Source organism: Mizuhopecten yessoensis, unplaced genomic scaffold (genome assembly GCF_002113885.1).
Source record: "Mizuhopecten yessoensis strain PY_sf001 unplaced genomic scaffold, ASM211388v2 scaffold11109, whole genome shotgun sequence".
Taxonomy (NCBI): domain Eukaryota; kingdom Metazoa; phylum Mollusca; class Bivalvia; order Pectinida; family Pectinidae; genus Mizuhopecten; species Mizuhopecten yessoensis.
In genome coordinates, this window is record NW_018408884.1 from 775,616 (window position 1) to 802,368 (window position 26,753).

Below are 26,753 nucleotides of genomic sequence, written 5' to 3' on the forward strand. Positions count from 1 at the left end.
GCTTGGAAACAGTTGAGAGCCCCACCCTATAACCGTATATATATAATTGCTGAGTATAAAGAGATGATTGCACATATGCTTCCAGGTTGGCCTTGGGGACTGCCCCACCCTTGGAGACTTAACCCCTGGGTCATAATTTTGAAATGGTTAATATCCCCACCCCAAAACTATATATACAATTGTTGGGCATTAAGAGACGAATGCAGTCATGATATTAGAATTGATCCCAGGGTCTGCCCCACCCTTGCAGACTTGGCCCCTGGGTCATAAATTTGAAACGGTTGAGATCCCCACCCCAAAACTATATATACAAATGCTTGGCAGAAAGAGACAAATGCAGTCATGACATCAGAATAGACCCTGGGGTCTGACTGAACCCCTATGGACCTAGTTTCTTAGTCAAAGCTTGGAAACAGTTGAGATCCCCACCTCATAACCATACATAAAATTGCTGGGCATGAAAAATCTAATATAGCTTTGCTACAAGGATTGGCCTTGGTGTCTGGCATATTCCCTTGATCTCATTTGGAGAATAGTTTGCCATGATTGCTTAGGTATCCAGGTGAGCGATACAGGCCCTCTGGGCCTCTTGTTATTTTAATTGTATGGATAAAAGTTACTATATACAAGCTAAAAGAAAACATTTTTTCATACAAAAAGAGTGAAAAATTGAACCAGATACACAAAAAGTCTTTAAAATTCATTTATTTTACATTTTACAATAATTTTGATCCTGATGAGAGTTGTCTACCTTGAAAAAAATAATCAAAAAAACTTTTTGCAGAGGGATGGAATTTATACAATGACAGTTATTTTCTTTACTATACCAAAAATGACGGAAATAAATTAAATTACTATATTGAATTGTCAATTTACTGGTCTTTTATAGAGTGAAATTATTCTCAATCATGTACACTTTGGACATCATTCCATAGCCCGCTTACGCATGGTATACCATAGGCTGTCGCATGGTATGCCGCCGTTATCAAGTGCACGCAGATGCCCTTGCATTTTATAGGGATCTTGATATTTTACAAACCACTATTTTCACCTTCTTGAAGTCGTCTGATCTTGTGTCGGTGTATTCCTGTGAGTTAAAAAATATCTTTGTATCATAAGCTTTATTTCTGAAGTACGTGTGATTACACATTTCCTAGTGAAGTCTTGATATCGGGTGTTGACATATCACTGTCACGCACGTGTACTATTGTTTACCCGGTGTTACTGTAATTTACACTAAGGTAATGGAATGCCCGATACGCAATAAGGAAATGACGACACAAAAATATAACAAGAAACACATGTGTATTACGAAAGGGTAGGAAGTCCTTAAATTAGGTCTTGTGCCCACAATACTATGTTGTTTTACAATAGCTCTTGTATATATATGTACAATTGTAATATGTTGTACAAAAGTTTCATAAATAGTTCAAAATGTATTTTGCATATTGAATGTTTTGACAAAAGTTCACAGCTAATATAAAAAAAAATCAGTAGCAATTATTTGAAACATTTCTGGTGAAATTATAGTATTTATGATAGTAATATGTTCTTTCTTCTTTTTACTTTGACAGAGATTTACAAAATAGTATCTATGAAACAGATACGGGACAGTAACGACGACGATAACTCGCCCAGTAGCAATGTACAAACAATACAGGTGGCGCCTACAGACAATTCTATGCCTCGCCCACAAAAGTGTTGTAATGTCTGAGACTGCCCCTCTTAATTCGTGGTTACATCCACAAGTAGGGGACCGAACATTCACTTAACTTTCCAATTGAATACAGCAGAGGGAATTTGGAAGAGTCCAAGGAGGGGCCGCAGTGTCTTTCTGGAGAAGTTTCCGATGAAATAGGATCAATTTCCAATGATACAGGAAATATTTTGGATTTTTTTATTTTAAAGTGATATCAGAAAAGATACAGCGTTAGGGATGAAATGTTTAAAGGGATATATATACAAAAATGACATCAATGTTTTGGCAAGTAGTTTAATTACTGAAGAGGTGATAGAGGGGTCAAAAAGATCGTCGGAACGACAGATGACAACATAGTTATCATATTTCCTCACGAAGTCATCAAGGTGTTTAATTATTCTGTGTATGAGTGTACAGGAAATATGAAATTTGAATTTTCAGTTTCTGTACATGTATAAAGGAAACTGAAAATATCATTATTTATTCATTTGGGAGGGACGTGTTGAGCTCTGTACAAGTCAGAGGATCAAAACGCATCTCTCTGTTACTTTAATGGAAGTGTGTGCAAGTTTTTTGGGAAAATTTCCTCGGAAAATATCAGTGATTGTGTAGTCCTGAAATTTAACGAGGAAAATTTGCCAGTATTCTGAGAGGAGCAAATATATATATATACATATGCGTTGAGAACTACTGTGATCGCATCTTCGTACCATGCCGTATGTTGTGTATCGTGTCTGACCATGGTACAGCAACTTATTGTAGATAAACAGGATTAAGCCATATAAGGCTACAACCTTAGTGTTGCACAGTAATCCCAAAATTTTCTAAACATTCTTAATAAAGGTATCATTTTTTACCCAAAAAGATTTTATTTTGTATGTGAAACTTGCTTTCCTAATTATGATGGTTAATTTTGAAGACTAGTTTTTCATATGGGGCAAACTTACAAAGTACTGTTTAAATTTCAATGCTCTCCCCAATAATTGAAGAATGCCATCTAGTCAAGAAATACAAACTGGTACATGTCTCTGACCAAAAGCTAGATACTGGTGGACGCGCCGTCTATATAGAAAACTCCTCAAAATACATTTTCTACAAACCATTTACCAGAGGAACAGACCTATAATACACAATGGTTTTGAAGCTCTTTATTTACTTATTGACTGGATTGGTGCATGTAGCTGTAATAGCCCGGGAAAACACTGGCGTTACTGTACAGTGGTAACTACCTTTTAATGTAGTGGGAAGAACTATTCCCATTATAATAGTGGTGGACGCAAGAAGTGCTAGTGTGAAAGTTTGTATAACTACTGTAGGGTTAATTACATTTCACAAGTGGAAGGTTTCTGTCTTGATAGCACAATTTTTATTAGTTTCACCCCTATGTATAACTTTAGTAGACTCTGCCATGCATTGATATGGATGAGTCCATTATGGGTTAACCAAGGTTTTCAGCTCACCACAGCTGGAAAGTCGATTGTACTTTTGTAATGTCGCACTGTCCATCTGTCAATATCAGTTTGTATAGAGGTGTAATTTACTGCCTCAGAGTGTTTATACATGTGTTGCCTATTCCTGTTAGCAAGGAGTTTAATGGTTTGGTTCTTGGGACCATCGCATAAGAGACCATCTTCATTTTTGGCTGTCACTTCTGTAAAGGTGAAACTTGTCACAGAAGCAGAAAAAAATGGTGTCGGAGCGAAAAACATCACATAGACAAGACTTTGTTGTGTAATTTAAAACGGCACAGGTGGCCATGTTCATAACATTAATCATTAGTGTTTTGTTGGCTTTTTTTGTTTTTTCTCTCTTTTTTTTTATTATTTTCATGTGAACTGGGGAGAGTAGGCCATTTGTTGAAATATTTCACAAACAGTTGAAAAGAAACGAGATAAAATTGTGTTGGTCAATTTCATGAGTTTAAACCTTGAGATTTTTTGCTTGGAGCATGATGATAAGTATTCCTAGAAATAGTGATTTACGGCAATGTTTCAAGGGTTTGTAGTAAAATAACAAAGAGATGAAACAACCTGTGTCATGACGCCTTGACCACCAGAACATTGTACAATCATAGAAGTGGTAGTTTCACCGTCAGCAGTTCGTATATAAAGTTGTGTTACCTACATGTAGCAGCAACACCAGGGAAATCGTAAACATCTATTTGCCAGAAGAATAGCACAATTGATTCAGACACGTGATCAGACACATTTCTTGTGTCAAATGTGATGATAAAGCCATTCTACACCATCAACATTCATCTCCTAGTTATGTAGATATGTACCAGGAAAGATGTGTTATAAACGTTTTAACTCATTCACCCCTGAAGACACATTTGAACTCGTCCAATTGAAAGGTTGGAATAGTCCATTATGGCATTTCAGGGGTGAATGAGTTAAGTCTGATCTCTATTTTTCGGATCAATTTTTTTCAGAGTTGTCTTTCTGTTGTTCCTATTTTTGTGAGGATTACTATTGTGATTTGCATCAAATGGAAGCTACTGGGGTATAAATGTGTTTAAGTAGGTTTTGTAAATTTACTCTGAAAAACATTCTTCTGTCCAATATATGTGATTCATGTATACAACCAGATTAGACTCTGTTTATTGATTTTGCACTTGTGAAATGGGGTTGGACAAATGTACAAGTCTTAGACTTGTGTTGTTTTCCTGTAAGTCGGACCATTATCTGATTATATATGGCTTCACACCATCCTCCGTCGAGAAATTGTTTTTATGTTTTCCCTTGCTTTTTCTCAGAGACTACGTTTAATCTATATGTACAGCTACGAAACATTATTATGATTATGAATTATGTTGATAAACTTTGAAGAAGATGTCCTGATTGTATGCTTGTATGTATGTAATTTGTACAAATGTATATCTTATCACCAGCTAATACACGAGTCAGCTTGTTTTTCTTTCACAAACCATAGTTTTTGGTTATGTTACATTTTCATTCAAGGACTCGTCGGTCTCCAGCTTCACAGCTATTCCAGAACTATTTGTGTAGAGACAGTTACGGCTATTCCAGAACTATTTTTGTCGAGACAGTTACGGCTAATCAAGAACTATTTGTGTAGACACAGCTATTCCAGAACTATTTGTGTCGAGACGACTACGGCTATTCCAGAACTATTTGTGTAGAGACAATTACGGCTATTCCAGAACTATTTGTGTAGAGTCAGTTACGGCTATTCCAGAACTATTTGTGTAGAGACAGTTACGGCTATTCCAGAACTATTTGTGTAGAGACAGTTACGGCTATTCCAAAATTATTTGTGTAGAGACAGTTACGGCTATTCCAGAACTATTTGTGTAGACACAGTTACGGCAATTCCAGAACTATTTGTGTAGACACAGTTGCGGCTATTCCAGAACTATTTGTGTAGAGACAGCTATTCCAGAACTATTTGTGTGAGACAATTTTTTTGGAGACCTCACTATAATGTACTTATTTAATTTTAGCCCTCACAAATTTTTGTGCATTATCAAATTGTATCAAGTCTCTACATGTATGAGTTGATGCACCCACTTAGTGGGTGACTATATATGCAATAGAAACAATATACAGAAATTGCTGTCATTATTTTGTGCAATATTTTAAACCCCAAAAGCACTAAATTAAGAATAACACTGAAATATGTATGTTACAGTAAAATCGATGCATTAACATATGAAATCTGTCCTGGAATAGCCCTGATGACAGATTAATACAGATTATAATCTCAAATACGTGCAACATTTTCAGTGAAATATTGTCCAGTCTTTGAAACCATGGGTTTGGTTTGGTATTACGTCCTATTAAGGATCCCCATCCCTCCGCCTAAAAATGTAATGAGGCATTGATTTTTAGCTCACCTGGTCCGAAGGACCAAGGTGAGCTTATGCCATACCGTGGCGTCCGTCGTCCGTCCGTCCGGCGGCCGGCCGGCGTCCGTCCGTCAACAGTTTCTTTAAACGACTTCTTCTTCCTAACCACTGATTGGAATTTTACTAAATTTGACTGGAAGCATCCTTAGGTGGTGGGGAATCAAAATTGTACAAATGGTGAGGCTGACCCCCCAGGGGGCTGAGGGGTAGGGCAAAAAGGGGGCAATTTGGCTATATTGCTTTAAGCGACTTCTTCTCTGGAACTAAGAGATGGATATCAACCATATTTGACTGGAAGCATCCCTAGGTGGTGGAGATTCAAAATTGTACAAATGGTTGGGCTGACCCCCCAGGGGGCTGAGGGGCGGGGCCAAAAAGGGGGCAATTTGGCTTGATTGCTATAAACGACTTCTTCTGTAGAACTATGCACTGGATATCAATCATATTTAATCAAAAGCATTCATGGGATGCAGGGATTCAAAATTGTACAAATGGTGGGGCTGACCCCCCGGGCTAAGGGGTGGGACCAAAAAAAGTTTATTGCCTGGAAATGGTTGAGATCCCCACCATATAACCACATATACAATTGCTGAGTATAAAGAGAAGAATGCACATTTGCTTCCAGGATGGCCCTAGGGTCTGGCCCCACCCTTGGAAACATAGTCCTTGGGCCATAACTTTAAAACGGCTGAGATCCCCACTCAAAAACTATATATACAAATGCTGGGCATAAAGAGACGAATGCAGTCACAATATTAGAATAGACCCTGGGGTCTGACCGAACCCCTAGGGACCTAGTTTCTTAGTCACAGCTTGGAAACAGTTGAGATCCCCACCCTATAACCATATAGACAATTGCCGATTACAAAGAGATGAATGCACATATGCTTCCAGGATGGCCTTGGGGACTGCCCCACCCTTGGAGACTTAACCCCTGGGTCATAACTTTGAAATGGTTAAGATCCCCACCCCAAAACTATATATACAATTGTTGGGCATAAAGAGACAAATGCAGTCATGATATTAGAATTGACCCCAGGGTTTGCCCCACCCTTGCAGACTTAACCCCTGGGTCATAACTTTGAAACGGTTGAAATCCCCACCCCAAAACTATATATACAAATGCTGGGCAAAAAGAGACAAATGCAGTCATGATATTAGAATTGATCCTGGGGTCTGGCCACAACCGTAGGGACCTAGTTTCTGCGTCACAGCTTGGAAACAGTTGAGATCCCCACCCCATAACCATACATAAAATTGCTGGGCATGAAAAATTGAATACAGATATATATGCTACAAGGATTGGCCTTGGGGTCTGGCATATTCCCTTGGATCTCATTTGGAGAATATTCTGCCATGATTGCTTAGATATCAAGGTGAGCGATACAGGCCCTATGGGCCTCTTGTTTAGATCACCTGAGTCTCTAGTGACCTATTGCGATCGCCTTTTGTCCGGTGTCAAATCGTGCGTCCGTAAACAATTTACATTTTCGACTTCTTCTCTAAAACCCCTGAACCAATTTCAATGAAATTTTGCAGAAACCTTCGATGGCCAAAGGTCAACAAAAATAGTGGCTGAGTTGGTCCCCAGCCCCCAGGGGCCTGAGGGGCAGGGCCAAAAAGGGTCAAATTGACTAAAATTTCAAAAAACTTCTTCTCAAGACCCAGATATGGTAGAATCAAATACTCTTCATAGATGGAAGGGTCTTAAGGTGCTTTACCAAAATTGTGAATTTCTTGACCCTAGGGTCTCACATTTCCTCCTGGGAGGGGGTAAACTTTACTAAAGTTTATATAAGGAAATCACATTTTGGACCAACGTTTATTATGGTTTATAATGGCAAATGATACTTTGAATATTACATTTGAATAACTTGATAGGAATTATAACCCTGATTTGACAGTTTGATACTTTGAACATTTTTGCACCAGCCCTACCCCCAAGGACTGTAGGGTGGGGCCCAAAGGAGTCAGTGTGCTAAAGTTTCTTCATTTCCCTTGTTTAGAATCTAGTTTCAAATCCTTTTCAGTCATGTTTTTAGGTCACCTGAGCTTTAGCTATGGTCTTCGTCCGTCGTCATGCGTGCTGTTAACATTTTACATTTTCAACTTAAGCTGAAATACTGGCAAAGGGATTTCATTAATATTTCATGGGAAGGTTACTGACATCTCCCTGACCAAGTGTTGTTATTTTTCGGGTCGATCAGAAATCCAATATGGTCGCCACGGCCGCCATTTTGAAAAACTATTTCAAACTTAAAGTCAAGTTCTGCTGGGCCGATTGAACTGAAACTTGGTAGGAATGATCGACTCATGGTCCTGACAAAGAGTTGTTATTTTTCGGGTCAGTCAGAAATCCAATATGGCCGCCACTGCCGCCATTTTGAAAAACTATTTCAAACTTAAAGTCAAGTTCTGCTGGGCCGATTGAACTGAAACTTGGTAGGAATGATCGACTCATGGTCCTGACAAAGAGTTGTTATTTTTCGGGTCAGTCAGAAATCCAATATGGCCGCCACTGCCGCCATTTTGAAAAACTATTTTAAACTTAAAGTCAAGTTCTGCTAGGCTGATTGAACTGAAACTTGGTAGGAATGATCGACTCATGGTCCTGACAAAGTTTTGTTATTTTTCGGGTCGATCAGAAATACAATTTGGCTGCCATGGCTGCTATTTTTAAAATGCCTATTTCAAACTTAAAAACAAGTTCTAATAGGCCGATCTAACTGAAAATCGGTCTAGGAATGATCAGCTCATGGTCCTGACAAACTTAAGTTAACGTTATACTGAATATTTTTTTTACTCAAATGAGTACATATTTCAACAACAAAATAAATACTTTAGGACTCAGGTGACCGTTAAGGCCCTTGGGCCTCTTGTTTGTCACTTTGAATAATATTTCTGTTCTTGTAAAAAACAAAATCAACTCTCTGTATAAATATATCAGGTGACCGTTAAGGCCCATGGACCTCTTGTTTTTCTACGGCAACGCTATTGCGTAACCAAATCATTTCTGAACAATAACCCATACCTTGTGGTGTTTCTTCAGATTTTTTGGGAAATTATGACATTTCAATTGTTTTTCAATTTAATTTTCCAATTGAACAAAATACATTATATTTGATGCAACAATGGTTTATTAGAAATATTACACATAAAAAATAATAACAATGTCAATATTGATGAACATTTTTTTTTAGTAATTTTCTAACAATAATACTAAAACATACAAAAATGCCCATTACATGAATCAATAAAATGCCGAGTGCCAATGCAACACGTTTAGGACAACAAAAAGAAAATATAGATGACAAAAAATTAATATCCTGCGGACTTTATACAAAAAATTACAAAGATACAAAAAAACTGAACAAAAAAAGAGAGACAACTCTTACATTTGTACCCAATAATAATTCTAAATCACAAAAAGTCATATATACAATTTACAACATACAATATAGCCCTTTTTAAATACGAATATAATACAGTAGGCATTACCAACCATTAAAATTACTTCAAATGTAATAACCAATATAAAACAAATTGCACATTGTGTATGAATAACATTATAACAAACAATGTACTTTACGGTGTCATAGCAAAAATGTCACAATGAACAACAATAACAAAGTTCCACATACTTTACACAACAATAATACATTTCTAATAAGAGTTAGTCCCCTTTGTACGACCCAAGCTAAAAAATGCCAATTTATGGCTTCGCGTGGGATATACATACTATGTTGTGATATAAAAAATCATACTATATACAACAATTATAAACTTTTACATTATGTACAAATAACAACATAGGATATTGTGGTATAAAGATATCGCATTGTGAAAATAATACTGTTGTTAGTAATATAAAAAATGAACTTGAAATATAGGCCTATTGGGCATATACATGTAATAACAAATATATAATATAATCCTGACTATTGTGATCTTGTATGTATAAAATACTTCCCAGGCCAAAATGTCTTTCCTGTTGGGTATTGCATAACCGTAGCCTAGTACCGCATTCCTTACAACCTTTCTGGTCCAGGTATTCAGATAACACCGCGAGTTCAACCACTCGTCTACCCTGCGACCAGGTTAAAACAGTTTTTGGCGTATTCGTGATCACTAGTGCTGGATGGATCCTCATCGGACGTCGGTGTCAGCTCATCAGTAAAATTGTCAGTAGTAGGGGCCTCGGTAGTCGGCGTCTGTTCAATGTGTGATCTAGTGTCACTTTGTTTCGTCGCATAGTCGTGGTCTAGCAGTTGGTATTGAATATCGTTGTTGTTACTACTGTAAGTAAATGCGTCAAGTTTACATTTAAAACGGCCGACTTTACTTTGGGCTTGCATGTCGGAATTCTTTAGTGTTTTGCTCTGGCTAGGACGGGGATCCTTAACAGCTATGGTGGTGGAGGAAAGCCGGAGTGTCCGGAGAAAAACCACCGACCTACGGCCAGTACCTGGCGACTGCCCTACGTAGGTCTCGAACCCGCGACCCAGTGGTGGAGGGCTTGTGGTAACTGAATATCAGACGCCCTAACCACTTGGCCACCGTGGCCACCCTGTAAACCATTGCTCAGTTATATATTAGAATCACCCACATGGCGTTTATTTTGCACTGTATTAGGGTCACAGAGACCTTAACATCAAGTTCAAATAATAAATATGTTCGGTCAATTTACGGTTACTCTTAAACTGTCTAGACATCTGGATGCAACCTGAAGTATTTCTGTTTCACAAACGTCTGAAATTCCCGAATTGACCTTCCCTTGGTAAAATTTCAAATCAGTGCAAATTTTATGTGAAATCTTGTATAGGTGGAAATTTTAAATTGAAGGTGTTTTGATGAAATTTTAAATTGAAGGTGTTTTGATGAAATTTTAAATTGAAGGTGTTTTGATGAAATTTTAAATAATCTACTATTAGTATTTCTGCATCACTCGAAGAATGTGTTTCTTTTTCTGCCCAGGATAAAATTACTGAAATGTAATACCTATTCTCAACTTGCTTTTGTTTTGCAAGACCAGCCGAAATATTTGGTCTCTTGGTCCGTAATAAAAAGCCACTTAAAAATCAAAACTAACAGATCAGAACAACTTGCGAACTTTACGAATATGATTTTCACCCGATTCCATCGAAGGCCCTGAAAGTCATAGGGTCTGTTAAGTCGTTGTATTGATATTTCATTTCAAGACTATTAAACACAGCCTTCATAGGTAGTCACTTATTAGGTCTGCTGTGGAACAATGTGATATATAGGCTTAGGACACTGCATGTCACAATGTATACACTATACAAAGTGTATACAACATCTTAAATTCCTAACAAATAGCAATGTGTAACGAAATGTTTCAACTGAAAGTAAAAGGAACTGTTTGTGATTATTATCGATATCAGATATGGAAAAACTCACACGAACGGGTCAAATTCTGTTGATATATATATATATATAATCTGGTAAAATGCAATGTTACGACACTATAAACATCATTTCACCGTCTTGCTCAATTTGTAGTAAGAGCACTGATCACAGTCATCACCTCTGCGTCAATATGATCAAACGCCGAATGACGTTTTGAGGTATACGTTGCCATTCTTACTGTGGCGCTATTACGACGTTCACCACACAGATGTTAAATAGGGCTCAAATCTGGACTAAGACACGGTCACAGCAACGACTTTTATCAAAATCTTATTATATTCGATCAGTGTGTGGTCCAGCGTTATCATTGTGAAAAGCCCGTTGTTCATGAGAAACGGTTCGTCGATTGCAGCAAGGACGGTGTCCCTGTAGTCAGTATTCACACGACCCCATCTACCGTAAAGAGGTGTCTATCATCTGTGTTGATTCGCCCAATACCATCCTCGATTCTCCAGGGGTTACCCTAACTAACGCTCTCTGCACCCCTGGAATATGTTGTGGCAGAATTGAAGGTTAAGTGTGCACCACCTTGTGCCTTTGGTGTACATTAGAAGAATCTCGCGGTCGCATAACGGTACAATAGACTGACTTTTTCAATCCTTTGTAATCTTTAAAGGACAGGTATCAGCCTAGCGATAGGTCAGGTTTCTTTACCCGAGACCAATCAAGTACCTTCAATTTTGCTATGACATATTCAAGGGGTGCAGAGAGCGAAAGTGAGCGTTAACTCGGGAGTATCATTCAACTTTACGTCGATAAACTTTTTGTTTAAAATTGGCAAAACTGACATTCAATTTACTCCCGCGCGAGAAAACAACGTCTCTCCGTGGTTGACGAGTCGACGTTATTTGGTCAATTAAACTGACTTTAAACATATTTTATTAACCAGAATTGGAAAATAGGATTTAGCACAAGTTATAACAACTTATGAAGCCATCTCCTAACAACAATAATTCAAAACAACAGATGATTATATAGACTGTCAATTACAATTCATAGTAGTATGAATCGATTTTTAAAGTAACACATACAAATAAAAAATTAAGGTCAAGTTCATAATCGAAACATGTTAAAACCTTCCACTGGATCTAATAAAAGTTTGCACTTGTTTGAATGCATCACAATTTGTATACAAAGCCAGATTTTCATTTCAAACAGTAATAATCTCAACGTTAAAATGTACATTTAAATTATTTATATGATCAAAAAGTACAGTGCGAGCATTTGTATAAGGTTGGCATTCAAAGAAGAAGTGATAGGCATTGTCGCAATGGTAGCCACAATTTATACAATTGGAGTCTTGGACCAAGTTTGTACGGTAAAGATCATGTTTGAGAGGACTGCATTCGTGACATAGTCTGGTATGAAGAATGTTTAGTTTTCTGTCACCACGTAGGTAATGAGGGGGTCCTGTATATGGTATGTTGGGGACTAGAGCTGATTTGACAGATGAGAAAGACGTGGATCTAATATTATAGTCTACAGTATTCCACATTTTTAATGAAGAAGGCAAGAACGATAAACTAGTAGTAGAGAAGTAGATTTGTTAAGTAGTTCGGGGTTTGATGCCTATCCATTTTGTAGATTAACTGAAGTTTTCGTCTTCTTCTTTTATCCGAAAGGAATTCAAGACCTGTTTCTGTATATAATGATTCATTTCTAGCATATGACGGTAAACCTATAATTATTCTAGCTACTTCACGTTCATTCTTGTCAGAATCGACCAGAGTACAACCATCCCAAACCTCACATGCATATTCTAAAACTGGTAATATATAAGTTTTATAAATTCTTAAGAGAGCATCCCGCTTCAACATATATTTGAGTTTTTGCAAAATAATTTTTTTTTTCATTACCGATTTATCGATTTCACTTTACATGATCTGACCATTTTGCATCTGAATTGAATGTAACTCCAAGGTGCCTATGCATACTGTTAAAATTCAAAATATTTCCAACAAAAATCAGTTCAAGATCTTCATCTATATCATTTGAATTTGATATGAAAATAATTTCCGTCTTATTTGGATTGAAAGTAAGAAGCCAAGTGTTAGCCCATTTATTTAAAGTTTCAAGGTCCCTATTCAAAACTGTTTGTATATCTGTGGATATACATGGACGTACGTGTTGATGTATCTACGTAGCTAGGGGCAGCCGAAGGGGTAGATTTCCTTGTCAAACAAACACCAAACTAACAAACAGGCTGTTTTGTATTGGACGTATTTCATAATCAACAAACAAAAATAAAACAGATCCACACACAAAACAAAACAGAGAGTTTTAGAACAGAGCAGAACAAAAAGTAAAGCGGGTAAAAATGAACTGGCAATTTTTCTTAAACGGACAGACGGTTTTGCATAACAGGAAGCCGCAAATATAAACAGGTAACTTTAAAATCAACATGTTATTTTACAAAGTGTTTACAAAATTAATGTCCGTTTGTGTCACATCAATGTGTGTGACTGGCAATACTATCCTACGTCCGTTTATTTTAACTTATGAAAGTTTGTGTACTTTTCATTTCGTCTATTTATTATATACTATGCCCTTTTTTCAAATATTCGATTGTTTGTTACGCCTCTTCGGCTACCTATATTAAAACTTATAGCCACTATAAGTAATATCTATTTTTAACCTGTGATAAAATTGAAATGAGTCATTCTGTGTTTATCAACAAACGATGACATGACCGGAACGAGAGTTTGATATTACTGTGTGCTTATTTATAAATATAATGGTCACCGGGAGTAACTAAACGCTATAAAACAAGGACTCTGGGACTTCACTTACAATCGCACGCTGTAAAGAGGACAGATACACACCTGTAGCTTAAATTCCTACTACTAATTTGATGAACTGCTTTATGACTTTACCAAGCCTCGAGATATTTCGAGTCATATTGTAAATTAATAGTAATGTTCTTAAAAAATCCCTAAAACATTTAATATTTAACTTCGTGTATTTATATATAGCATTTTAACATCTTGAAAGAACATTTCGTCAGCCTATGATGTCTGGTAAGAGCTATAGCTGCACAGCCTGTGGTCACAAGTCTCGCTTTAGTAAGGACCGCACGTACATGGACGATGGTTTTGACTATCTATGTAAAGGTATGTAGTATAAAAGGATACCAGCATATCAATGAAATTGTTATATTCACAGAAAGAAAAAAAATACTTAACAAATCTCAGAAATCTTGAGGAAAGGATACAAAAAGACATGACGTCATTTCAATGAGAATTAATACGAGGGTCATTATTGTATGAAGTATGGTTATCTTCTGGATTGGTATTCATCACCACGGTAATTAACAATCTTGGATTTTTCCTAATACTTATCAGGTTTATATAATCACTGATCGAGTAAAATGATATATGAAGAGCCGGTCCTTGCCTAGTATAAGTCTCTGCCAGTACTACAGTGATTGTAATGTTTGTAACAATGAATGTTTATGTTTTTCAGTGGTACTTATGGGAGACTCCGGCGTAGGGAAAAGTAACCTTTTGTCCAGATTGACTAGGAACGTGTTCAACTTAGATAGTAAAAATACAATTGGCGTGGAGGTTGCTACAAGGTAAAGGATACTTATCGCAACTTTTATGTTACATTTATTACTATTTACAAGTTAATATTCACACGTATATTTATAGAAGGTATATGCTTTATACTATTTATCATTATGTATAGCTTTACTATGTATGCTAACTAGACGTTATATATTATATTTATTATGATACATAACACTACCATGTATATATCTAGACGTTATATATTATATCTTTTATTATGTTTTACACTACCACGTTTAAATAAAGGCGTTATATATTATATTTATCATTATATATAACACTACCACGTATATATCTAGACGTTTTATATTATATTTATTATTATATACAACACTACCACATATATATATCTTAAAGTTATATATTATATTTATTATGATGCATAACACTACCATGTATATATCTTGAAGTTTTATCTTATATTTATCATTATATATAACACTACCACGTATATATGTAGACGTTATATATTATATCTTTTATTATGTTTTACACTACCACGTATATATCTAGACGTTTTGTATTATATTTATTATGTTACATAACACTACCATGTAGATATCTAGACGTTATATATTATATTTATTATGATACATAACACTACCATGTAGATATCTAGACGTTATATATTATATCTTTTATTATGTTTTACACTACCACGTTTAAATAAAGACGTTATATATTATATTTATCATTATATATAACACTACCACGTATATATCTAGACGTTTTATATTATATTTATTATTATATACAACACTACCACATATATATATCTTGAAGTTATATCTTATATTTATCATTATATATAACACTACCACGTATATATGTAGACGTTATATATTATATTTATTGTTATATATAACACTACCATGGATATATATAGACGTTATATATTATATCTATTATTATGTTTTACACTACCACGTATAAATAAAAACGTTATATATTATATTTATCATTATATATAACACTACCACGTATATATCTATATCTTGAAGTTATATATTATATTTATTATTATATATAACACTACCATGTATATACCTAGACGTTATATATTATATTTATTATTATATATAACACTTCCATGTATATAACCTTATATTTATTATTATATATAACGCTACCACGTATATATCTAGACGTTATATATTATATTTATTATTGTTTTACACTACCACGTTTAAATTAAGACGTTATATATTATATTTATCATTATATATAACACTACCACGTATATATGTAGACGTTATATATTATATTGTTATATATAACACTACCATGTATATATCTTGAAGTTATATATTATATTTATTATCATATATAACACTACCCTGTATATATCTAGAAGTGACATATTTTATTTCATATTATATACAACACTACAAGGTTTATATAGATATCTAGACGTTATATATTATATTTATTATTATGAACTACACTATCCCGGAAATACAACTATTTAAAACGAAATTTTCTTCTAATTGCAGAAATACACACGTGGACGGAAAGACGATGAAAGCACAGATCTGGGACACAGCTGGTCAAGAGCGATTTCGAGCCATCACTAGCGCGTAAGTAAGGCTTATAAGGTTGTAACCAAACCCTGTACAATTCGCATGCGTCTGTATTAGATGCTTGTGTACAGAACCATATTTTTCGAGACAACCATCATTTTGTAGTTGTCCGCTGGGACACAAATTCGCTCTTCTAATAACATGATTTTCACACCTACCTGTCAGCATGGGAGAGATACAAGTAGACATTGGTACCAGCGATTCATGGACATGGGTGAAACCATCAACTGCTTTTGAAGGTGTTACTGCAATATGAATAACATAATCCCATATTATTTATCATTTAATACAAACGGGCTGTGCATTTCGAAGATATCCCAGTATAGAATTGCAAAGCCTAAACTCATACCAATTACCTGGGGCTGTTACCTTTTTTGGCATATTCCTCATTGTCATCGCTAAGGAATACTTTCCTATTTACAGGTACTATCGAGGAGCTGTTGGCGCGTTACTAGTCTATGATATAGCCCACCGCCAGACATTTGAGAATGTGGAGCGTTGGCTGAAGGAACTGCGGGACCATGCTGATAATAACATTGTCATCATGCTGGTGGGCAACAAGAGTGACTTACGTCATCTACGAGCTGTGCCTACAGACGAGGCCAAGGCCTTTGCAGGTAATGGCCAATTAAATTTAATTGTCAGAAATGAAACTTTGAAACTGTGTTCCTTACGTTGTAGTTGAAATTAGGCTAATTCGCCGTTGGTCCATTGGGAATTGGACTATGATTATTCTGCATTATAAATAATTCTTGTTTTCAATAAGCATGAAAAAATAAAGTTAAACCTTTATTCCGACGCTATTGAGCTGGTATTTATCACAGGGACCTGATAATTGGTTACAGCTATATTTGGACCTTAACTACAGTGTTTAGAGTAATTTTACATGTTTTAGGGGTTTAGATCGACTGTCGGCAAAAATGACACCCCCAATGATGGACCTGATGTCAACCTGATTGCTAGTTCATCTGTCAATATTATATTATATTGTTTCAACTGTTTTGTTTCACTTGCAGAGAAGAATAACATGTCTTTCATAGAAACATCAGCCCTGGATTCTACCAATGTGGAAACAGCATTTCAAAATATATTAACAGGTATTTCGATTTTCACCCGTTTTGTACTTATTTCCTTTTAATGTCAAAATATACCTTTTTAAGCTTTGTATTTTTTTTTAAATGACAAGTGATGCTGTGTTCCAACACCTCAATTGTAATACGTTGTAAATAAAAGTCGTATACTTGTGTGCTTTGTATATTTAAGGTTTTGAGAAAAGTTTCACAGCTGATATAAAAAAAAAAAATCCATAGCAAATATCTAAAATATTTCTTAGGAAATTGTGTTATTATGATTGTTTTATATCTCTTCTACTTTTTTGTATATATGAACTGAATGCTTTAGCAAAAATATCACAGATTACATATATAAACAAAAGTACATACATGTAGAAATGATGGTATTTATGACATTAATATGTTCTTTCTTCTTTTTACTTTGACAGAGATTTACAAAATAGTATCTATGAAACAGATACGGGACAGTAACGACGACGATAACTCGCCCAGTAGCAATGTACAAACAATACAGGTGGCGCCTACAGACAATTCTATGCCTCGCCCAAAAAAGTGTTGTAATGGCTGAGACTGCCCCTTCACATTTCGTGGTTTAACCTAACACTTTCATCACTGAAGACCATAATGGACCCAACCAGATCAAAGCCTGGAAGTGTTTACTAAAGTTACATAGGGGTGAGAGGGTTAACTTTCCGGTTGCGACGTACAGCAGAGGATTCAATTCCATGTACGATATCGGACGGAGACGCAGTGTCATTCTGGAAAACTTTCCGATGAGACAGAACAGTTTTCAGTGATACACAATTTCTGTCAAGAAACAATATTTCTGTGAAATATGACAGATGCAGCAATATGGATGGAATGTAATATGACTTTTACAAACAAGTTACATAGATCTGTTTAATTGTTTCTAATCACTGAATCAGTGAATGCAAGCATTATATTTATTGAAGTCATCAAAGTTTTAGTTTTTTCTCAGAGTGAGCGTAAAGGACAACTCTGAAAGTGGAATTTTCATTTGCTTCAGATGTATAACGGAAACAAAAACATAATGTATTCCTCTCACTTTTAGCTGATAATGTATTGAAGTCCATGTTCCAATTACTGTTATACGAGTTTAAATAGTCCTCGTGAATTGTCTGTACCCATACGAGGACAGGATGTGATTAAATTTACCGAACGGTTCATTGTATAACAATGAGAAACTATTAAAAATATATTTTCATGAGTTTTTGTGAGTCCAGTATTTATGTATGTACCAATTTCTAAAATGTCATTTTATGTTTCTGTCATGAAATATTATGTAACCGATATCCGTTCATATGTCGCTCAATGATTTCACCTCTCTAGCGCTTTCATGTCGCTCGTTGGTGTCACCTCTTTAGCACTTAAATGTCGCTCGTTGGTGTCACTTCTCTAGCACTTAAATGTCTCTCGTTGATGTCACCTCTCTAGCACTTAAATGTCGCTCGTTGGTGTCATCTCTCTAGCATTTAAATATCGCTCGTTGGTGTCACCTCTTTAGCACTTAAATGTCGCTCGTTGGTGTCACCCTCTAGCGCTTAAATGTCGCTCATTGATGTCACCTCTCTAGCACTTAAATGTCGCTCGTTGGTGTCACCTCTCTAGCGCTTTCATGTCGCTCATCGATATCATCTCTCTAGCGCTTTAATGTCACTCGTTGGTGTCATCTCTCTAGCGCTTTAATGTCGCTCGTTGATGTCTCCTCTCTGACGCTTTAATGTCGCTCGTTGTAGTCACCTCTCTAGCGCTTTACTATCGCTCGTTGATGTCACCTCTTAAGCGCTTTCGTGTCGCTCATTGATGTCACCTCTCAAGCGCTTTCGTGTTGCTCATTGATGTCAACTCTCTAGCACTTTTATGTCGCTCGTTGATGTCACCTCTCTAGCGCTTTCATGTCGCTCATCGATGTCACCTCTCTAGCGCTTTCATGTCGCTCATCGATGTCACCTCTTTAGCACTTTCATGTCGCTCGTTGATGTCACCACTCTAGCGCTTTAATATCGCTCGTTGGTGTCTCCTCTTTAGCACGTTCATGTCGCTCATCGGTGTCACCACTCTAGCGCTTTCATGTTGCTCACTGATGTCACCTCTCTAGCGCTTTAATGTCGCTCGTTGGTGTCTCCTCTTTAGCACTTTCGTGTCGCTTGTTGGTGTCACCACTCTAGCGCTTTCATGTCGCTCGTTGGTGTCTCCTCTCTAGCACTTTAATGTCGCTCGTTGGTGTCTCCTCTTTAGCACTTTCGTGTCGCTTGTTGGTGTGTCCTCTTTAGCACTTTCATGTCGCTCATCGTTGTCACCACTCTAGCGCTTTCATGTCGCTCGTTGATGTCACCACTCTAGCGCTTTAATATCGCTCGTTGGTGTCTCCTCTTTAGCACTTTCATGTCGCTCATCGGTGTCACCACTCTAGCGCTTTCATGTTGCTCACTGATGTCACCTCTCTAGCGCTTTAATATCGCTCGTTGATGTCAACTCTCTAGCGCTTTCGTGTCGCTCATTGATGTCACCTCTCAAGCGCTTTCGTGTTGCTGATTGATGTCAACTCTCTAGCACTGATACCAACGAGCGACATGTAAGTGCTAGAGAGGTGACACCAACGAGCGACATTTAAGTGCTTGAGAGGTGAAACCAACGAGCGACATTAAAGTGCTAGAGAGTTGACATCAATCAGCAACACGAAAGCGCTTGAGAGGTGACATCAATGATTGACACGAAAGCGCTAGAGTGGTGACATCAACGAGCGACAAGTAAGTGCTAGAGAGGTGACACCAACTAGCAACATTTAAGTGCTAAAGAGGTGACACCAACGAGCGATATTAAAGCGTTAGAGAGGTGACAGCAACGAGCACCATGAAAGTGCTAGAGAGGTGACACCGATGAGCGACAAAGTGCTAGAGAGGACACATCAAGGAGCGACATTAAAGTGCTAGAGATGAGACATCAACGAGCAATATTTAGGGCCTAGAAAGGTGACATCGATTAGCGACATTCAAGTGCTAGAGAGGCAACACCATCGAACGACATTAAAGCGCTAGAGAGGTGACATCAACGAGCGACATGTAAGTGCTAGAGAGGAGACATCAACGAGCGACATGTAAGTGCTAGAGAGGAGACATCAACGAGCGACATATAAGTGCTAGAGAGGTGACACCAACGAGCGACATGTAAGTGCTAGAGAGGAGACATCAACGAGCGACATGTAAGTGCTAGAGAGGAGACATCAACGAGCGACATTTAAGTGCTTGAGAGGAGACATCAACGAGCGACATTTAAGTGCTAGAGAGGTGACACCAACGAGCGACATTTAAGTGCTAGAGAGGTGACACAAACGAGCGACATTTAACTGCTAGAGAGGTGACACAAACGAGCGACATTAAAGCGCTAGAGAGGTAACATCAACGTGCGACATTTAAGTGCTAGAGAGGAGACATCAACGAGCAAAATTTAAGTGCTAGAGAGGTGACACCAACGAGCGACATTTAAGTGCTAGAGAGGTGACACCAACGAGCGACTTGTAAGTGCTAGAGAGGTGACACCAACGAGCGACACGTAAGTGCTAGAGAGGTGACACCAACGAGCGACATTTAAGTGCTAGAGAGGTGACACCAACGAGCGACATTTAAGTGCTAGAGAGGTGACACCAACGAGCGACATTTAAGTGCTAGAGAGGTGACACCAACGAGCGACATTTAAGTGCTAGAGAGGTGACACCAACGAGCGACATTTAAGTGCTAGAGAGGTGACACCAACGAGCGACATTTAAGTGCTAGAGAGGTGACACCAACGAGCGACATTTAAGTGCTAGAGAGGTGACACCAACGAGCGACATTTAAGTGCTAGAGAGGTGACACCAACGATCGACATTTAAGTGCTAGAGAGGACACATCAACGAGTGACATTTAAGTGCTAGAGAGGTGACATCAATTTCATATGAAGTTTATGAAACTAGTCACGAATTTTTCACTTTAGCTCGCTAAATTGATATTTTTTAGACTCGTTTCATAAATCTCATATGAAATGGAAACTCATGTAAGATCATATATGTCTTATATTCTCTATCATCAAAGCAGACCAATGAAGACAAATAAAACTTTTTTTTAAATTATAAACTTCTGTTTAAAACAGATATCAAACAAAAGGCCCATGAATCCTATATCGCTCTCATGTTTCTTCTCGTGTCTTAAGTAGACAATCGGTTAAAAAAAAGGCCAAGGAGACCTGACAAGTACAACACTCGTTCAGGACCGTGAGAGGAACTTCTGACATTTTAAATGAATTTAAATTTTAAAAGTTTTAAATGTTTTAAATAAAAAGGAAGAGGTAGAGGAATTGTACCAAAGCAAATCAAAGGCGAAGACGAACATCTTTGATTCAAATGTATCTCCTCCCCACATAAGATAATTTGCATCAGATTATTTTTGTTTGTTTGTTAAAACTCGGTAAAAAAGGTATAAAAGGAATATTCTTAACAATTAACCTCTGCTTCCCTTATTGGACATACCCACTCTCCCCATTTTTAATGTTACAGAAAAAAATGATTTGATTTAAATCCCTTCTTCTGTACCAAGGATCAATCCCTTAATACTACCGTTAACTACTATTTCCCACATTTAAAATGTGTGTATCGCCATGATGATTTGCCATATTGCTCATCTTTCCTTTGTGGCATCTTCAGAGCTACATCATGATCACCCAGCTGTCCCACGTGTAATATAATATAGACACTGTACAAGGACACCACTGTAGCAATGGAATACACTTTATTACAGCTCTCATCAACATCAATAATATCACAGTGAGGTCATGATCAATAACAATAACATGAAAGGTACCCCGGCCATATATTGACAGCTGTATTATAAGTCTGGAAGGATCAAAACAAAAGTATACATAACACAGAGCGTGCGAGTCAGTAAAATAAGGTAGTTAATGCAAAAAACACTGCTGGTAATGCAAATTGCAGATTTAATGCCAAATTCAAGAAAAAATTGATTTAAAACAAAATGAAGATATCAATGTTTGTCTTTTTTAAAAGGTCAATCCTAATAATGTATTAATAATTTTAATTAAATTTGGCACTTTTCAGACTACAGAGATTTAAATAAAAATCAAGCAAAATACATAATGTACATTAAACATTTGAAATTATGCAAATGACAAGAGGCCCATAGGGCCTGTATCGCTCACCTGGATACCTAAGCAATCATGGTAAAATGTTCTCTAAATGAGATCCAAGGGAATATGCCAGACCCAAAGGCCAATCCTTGTAGCATATCTGTATTAGATTTTTCATGCCCAGTAATTTTATGTAGGGTTATGGGGACGGGATCACAACTGTTTCCAAGCTGTGACTCAGAAACTAGGTCCCTAGGGTTGTAGCCAGACCCTAGGATCAATTCTAATATCATGACTGCATTTGTCTCTTTTTGCCCTCAACTGTTTCAAAGTTATGACCCAGGGGTTAAGTCTGCAAGGGTGGGGCAGACCCCGGGGTCAATGCTAATATCATGACTGCATTCGTCTCTTTATGCCCAACAATTGTATATATAGTTTTGGGGTGGGGATTTTAACCATTTCGAAGTTATAACCCAGGGGTTAAGTCTCCAAGGGTGGGGCAGTCCCCAAGGCCATCCTGGAAGCATATGTGCATTCATCTCTTTATACTCAGCAATTGTATATATGGTTATAGGGTGGGGCTCTCAACTGTTTCCAAGCTGTGACTAAGAAACTAGGTTCCTAGGGGTTCGGTCAGACCCCAGGGTCTATTCTGATATCATGACTGCATTCGTCTCCTTATGCCCAGCATTTGTATATATAGTTTTGGGGTGGGGATCTCAACCGTTTTAAAGTTATGGCCCAGGGACTATGTATCCAAGGGTTGGGCCAGACCCTTAAGGGCCATCCTGGAAGCAAATGTGCATTCTTCTCTTTATAGTCAGCAATTGTATATATGGTTATATGGTGGGGATCTCAACCATTTAAGTAATAAAAAAAAAATTGGCCCCAACCCTTAGCCCGGGGATCAGCCCCACCATTTGTTCAATTTTGAATCCCTGCCTCCCATGAATGCTTCCGACCAAATATGATCGATATCCATGGCATAGTTCTATAGAAGAAGTCGTTTATAGCAATATAGCAAAATTGTCCCCTTTTGGCCCACCTTCAGCCCCCTGGGGGGTCAGCCCCACCATTTGTACAATTTTGAATCTCCACCACCTAGGGATGCTTCCAGGCAAATATGGTTGATATCCATCTTTTAGTTCCAGAGAAGAAGTCGCTTAAAGCAATATAGCCAAATTGCCCCCTTTTTGCCCCGCCCCTCAGCCCCACCATTTGTACAATTTTGAATCCCCACCACCACCTAGGGATGCTTCCAGTCAAATTGAGTTAAATTCCAATCAGTGGTTAGGAAGAAGAAGTCGTTTAAAGAAATTGTTGACGGACGACGGACGCCACGGTTTGGCATAAGCTCACCTTGATCCTTCGGACCCGGTGAGATAATAAAAATCATAATTCATGCATGGAAAACATCTCACTATGCCCTTATACATTTCGACCAAGCTGGACATTAACTCGGCGGAAGAAGACATATCGACAAATGATGACTACGATCACTACCAGGAAGAAGTTCGCCGTCATGGCCCGAATTCGGACACTGGTAGGTAACAAGCTTTGTGAGGATTCAGACTTGAAAGATTCCACGCGAGGCGACACAAATACACTGCCCACAAACTCGACAATGGCCTGGTCGAGGACCTGGGACACAGAACCGACCACTCTGACCACGTGAGAGATAGCTAAGAGTCCAGACACGGCCAGGAGTGCAATAAACACCAGCCCCGTCACTATCAAGGCCGTGGACAGCGGGAGGGAGACCAGCTCCACACTGAACCTGTATACTGTGTTACACACCATTACCGCAATAAATACAACACTTTGCAAAACGTAGGGTAGGTTCACTCCCATCCTGTTATACAGGTTTCTGGCTCGGTCGAATGGCTGCCACGGATCCTGACCTAATCTGTCCATATTAGGTAGTCGTAAGGTAGCTGGGTTTAACTGCGGGAGTTTATGATACGAGTCCTTACGGAATTTGTTCTCCATGACCTGCCGTTTCTTATAGAGTGCAGAATACCAGGTCTTCAGGTCTCCGGCAAGGTCTTCAACAGAACAAGTTCATTAATGCATGTTGATATATAACACAGCTCTGACATGATACACCAGCGGCGGTATGGTAGGGTATTATATGTTCATTGGTGATGTATCAATAATCTATAGATATTAGTATTCCTTATCGATATTACAGCGTGTCTGATTGGTTTAAACACATCACATGACAGGATTATAAAACATTGAGTCTCCCTCAAGGCATCCATTTACCCTGTTGAGTATCCCTCTCGGAACACCTCGCACATTATCGGACGAGTTGTCTCTCTTTGTTAGACTCTCAAATGCCCGATGTGTTCCGGACGACACCACAAACATCAAATATGGTTGTGAACGGGAGATTCCACCTCCCAACAACTGAAGAACTTGAAGGGATATTATTGTTGTTTAATTTGATGTAAAATCAAAACACTGACAGTGATAGGTATTTATAGTATATATATGCTACCAGACCTAATGAAATAAGGGCGAAAGGTGACATTACAGGGGCTCGTGACATTGCCTAATGTTGGTGTATTTTTGTCATATGTATATAACACAGACTGATTGACTCCACAGATGGGATTTCGGAATAATAAAACAGTTATTGCCCTGATGTAAGGGAGACCTGAAGAGTTGTTCCCCCTCGATAAATCATGTTTCCCGAGGGCGAATTTGATGCCAGAACAAAGGCTTTCTACTTCATTATCCCCAAAAGTCTTATGTTTACATAACAATAGACTGTTATTCTCCCACATTCTACGTTGGATTACAGTCAAAACTGACAATGACTTCCAGATGTTAAAGACTGTTTTAAGTATGGCATGAATTAACCAAAAAGATGCAGAGAGAAAAACTTTTGGAAAAGTTTTAAATTCATGAAGATGTCTCCTAAAGAATTGATGTAATAATTGATTTCTCGCAAAATAAAAATTAATTCATTGTATGCTGAAACTTTTTGCTAAACATGGGACACAATTAGAAACCACTTTCCAAGAATACATGTTTTTCCTGCATGGACACAAAAAAAAAGTCAAATTTAACCTTCACCAAGACACTTTGAGACAACCCTATTTACTCCCCAATGATATTTCGAGATAACCCTTTTTAATCCCGAATGATATTTTGAGATAACCCTATTTACTCCCCAATGATATTTAGAGATAACCCTATTTACTCCCCAATGATATTTTGAGACAACCCTATTTACTCCCCAATGATATTTTGAGACAACCCCATTTACTCCCCAATGATATTTTGAGATAACCCTATTTACTGCCCAAATGATATCTTGAGAAAACCCCACTATACTCACCATCTTCACCATGACACTTGGAGATGACTCGCCTACACAGAGGACAAGGTGTGTTGACTGGTGTGGCTCGGGCCAAGCGCCGCAGACACGGGTCACAGAAAACATGGTCACAGGGACTTGTTCTCATTGGATAACAGTAGAGGTCAAGACACACTGGACAGGTGTGTTCCTCAGGATAAACTGGGTCAACATCATTATTCTAAAAATAGATTAAATTGAAAATTATTTCAAACGTGTTTGTTATCAAGTGTGTATAATTAAGGGTGCTAAGTCACATGACTAATACATCAACATGTGTGTATGTCAGAGTAACATTTGTGTTCTGTTTTGTGATTGGGCAGTGCATCAAACAGCATCCCTTTCCATCATATCGCTCCCTTGGATGTTACAGCACTTACACAGCACCACCCACCACAGACCATTTTATACCTGGATTATTGGAGTTGCGTGTGAAAGAAAATAATCCTTTGAAAATTCATACTAAAAAGATGTTGTTGGAAACATCAGTTGGAAGACACTCTGTCGTTTATACTTCAGTTTGTTTTACGTCTTATTAACAGCTATGGTCATTTAAGGACGTGCCAGGTTATGATATTTGAACTTGGTCTACATCTTTTGCTTTTATGTTGAGAACTTTACCCAACACGAACATATTGCAGCCTCCCAAAACCCACTCGCATACACTACACGCGTGCATCTAGCACACACGGGAGGCTGTCCTTAAACGACCATAGTTATTGATAGGACGTTAAACAATACTAAACCAAACCAAACCTTACAAACTTTGATGCTAATTAGTATTTATGTAGTGAAAATAAGATTAGAGTATTTCTTTAGAAAAGACAGGTTGTATTTGTTGCTTTTTACTGTTTGATTACCACACCGACCACTTAGTAGGTTCCTCAGTCAGAACATTATTACAGTAACAGCTGATTTGACAACTCTGATAAATACCTGATCATGACCAGCATGTGAAGTGTTGGCCTTTGTTTTCCCCCGTTTACGTCCACTCCTTTGTTTGGAACGTCTCTCAGGCTGTTCAGTGTTACCTG

At 37.6% G+C, this 26,753-nt stretch overlaps 2 protein-coding genes across 3 annotated transcripts in view; both read left to right on the top strand.

The window, feature by feature from the left end:
- LOC110465940 (ras-related protein Rab-11A) overlaps positions 1-4,593 on the top strand; it is a 13,789-nt gene extending 9,196 nt beyond the window's left edge. For both annotated transcript variants that reach the window (XM_021522132.1, XM_021522131.1), the window contains exon 6: positions 1,575-4,593. In XM_021522132.1, coding sequence (XP_021377807.1) covers positions 1,575-1,714 — 140 coding nt within the window. In that variant the 3' untranslated portion in view covers positions 1,715-4,593. The remainder of the gene's footprint in view (positions 1-1,574) is intronic.
- A 9,177-nt stretch (positions 4,594-13,770) lies between these two features.
- Positions 13,771-18,447, top strand: LOC110465954 (ras-related protein Rab-11A-like). Its single transcript, XM_021522169.1, has 6 exons — positions 13,771-14,104; positions 14,457-14,568; positions 16,057-16,140; positions 16,567-16,760; positions 17,160-17,240; positions 17,645-18,447. The coding sequence occupies exons 1-6, from the start codon at positions 14,002-14,004 to the stop codon at positions 17,782-17,784; spliced, it is 714 nt and encodes a 237-aa protein (XP_021377844.1). The 5' UTR covers positions 13,771-14,001; the 3' UTR covers positions 17,785-18,447.
- The last annotated feature ends 8,306 nt before the right edge of the window (positions 18,448-26,753 follow it).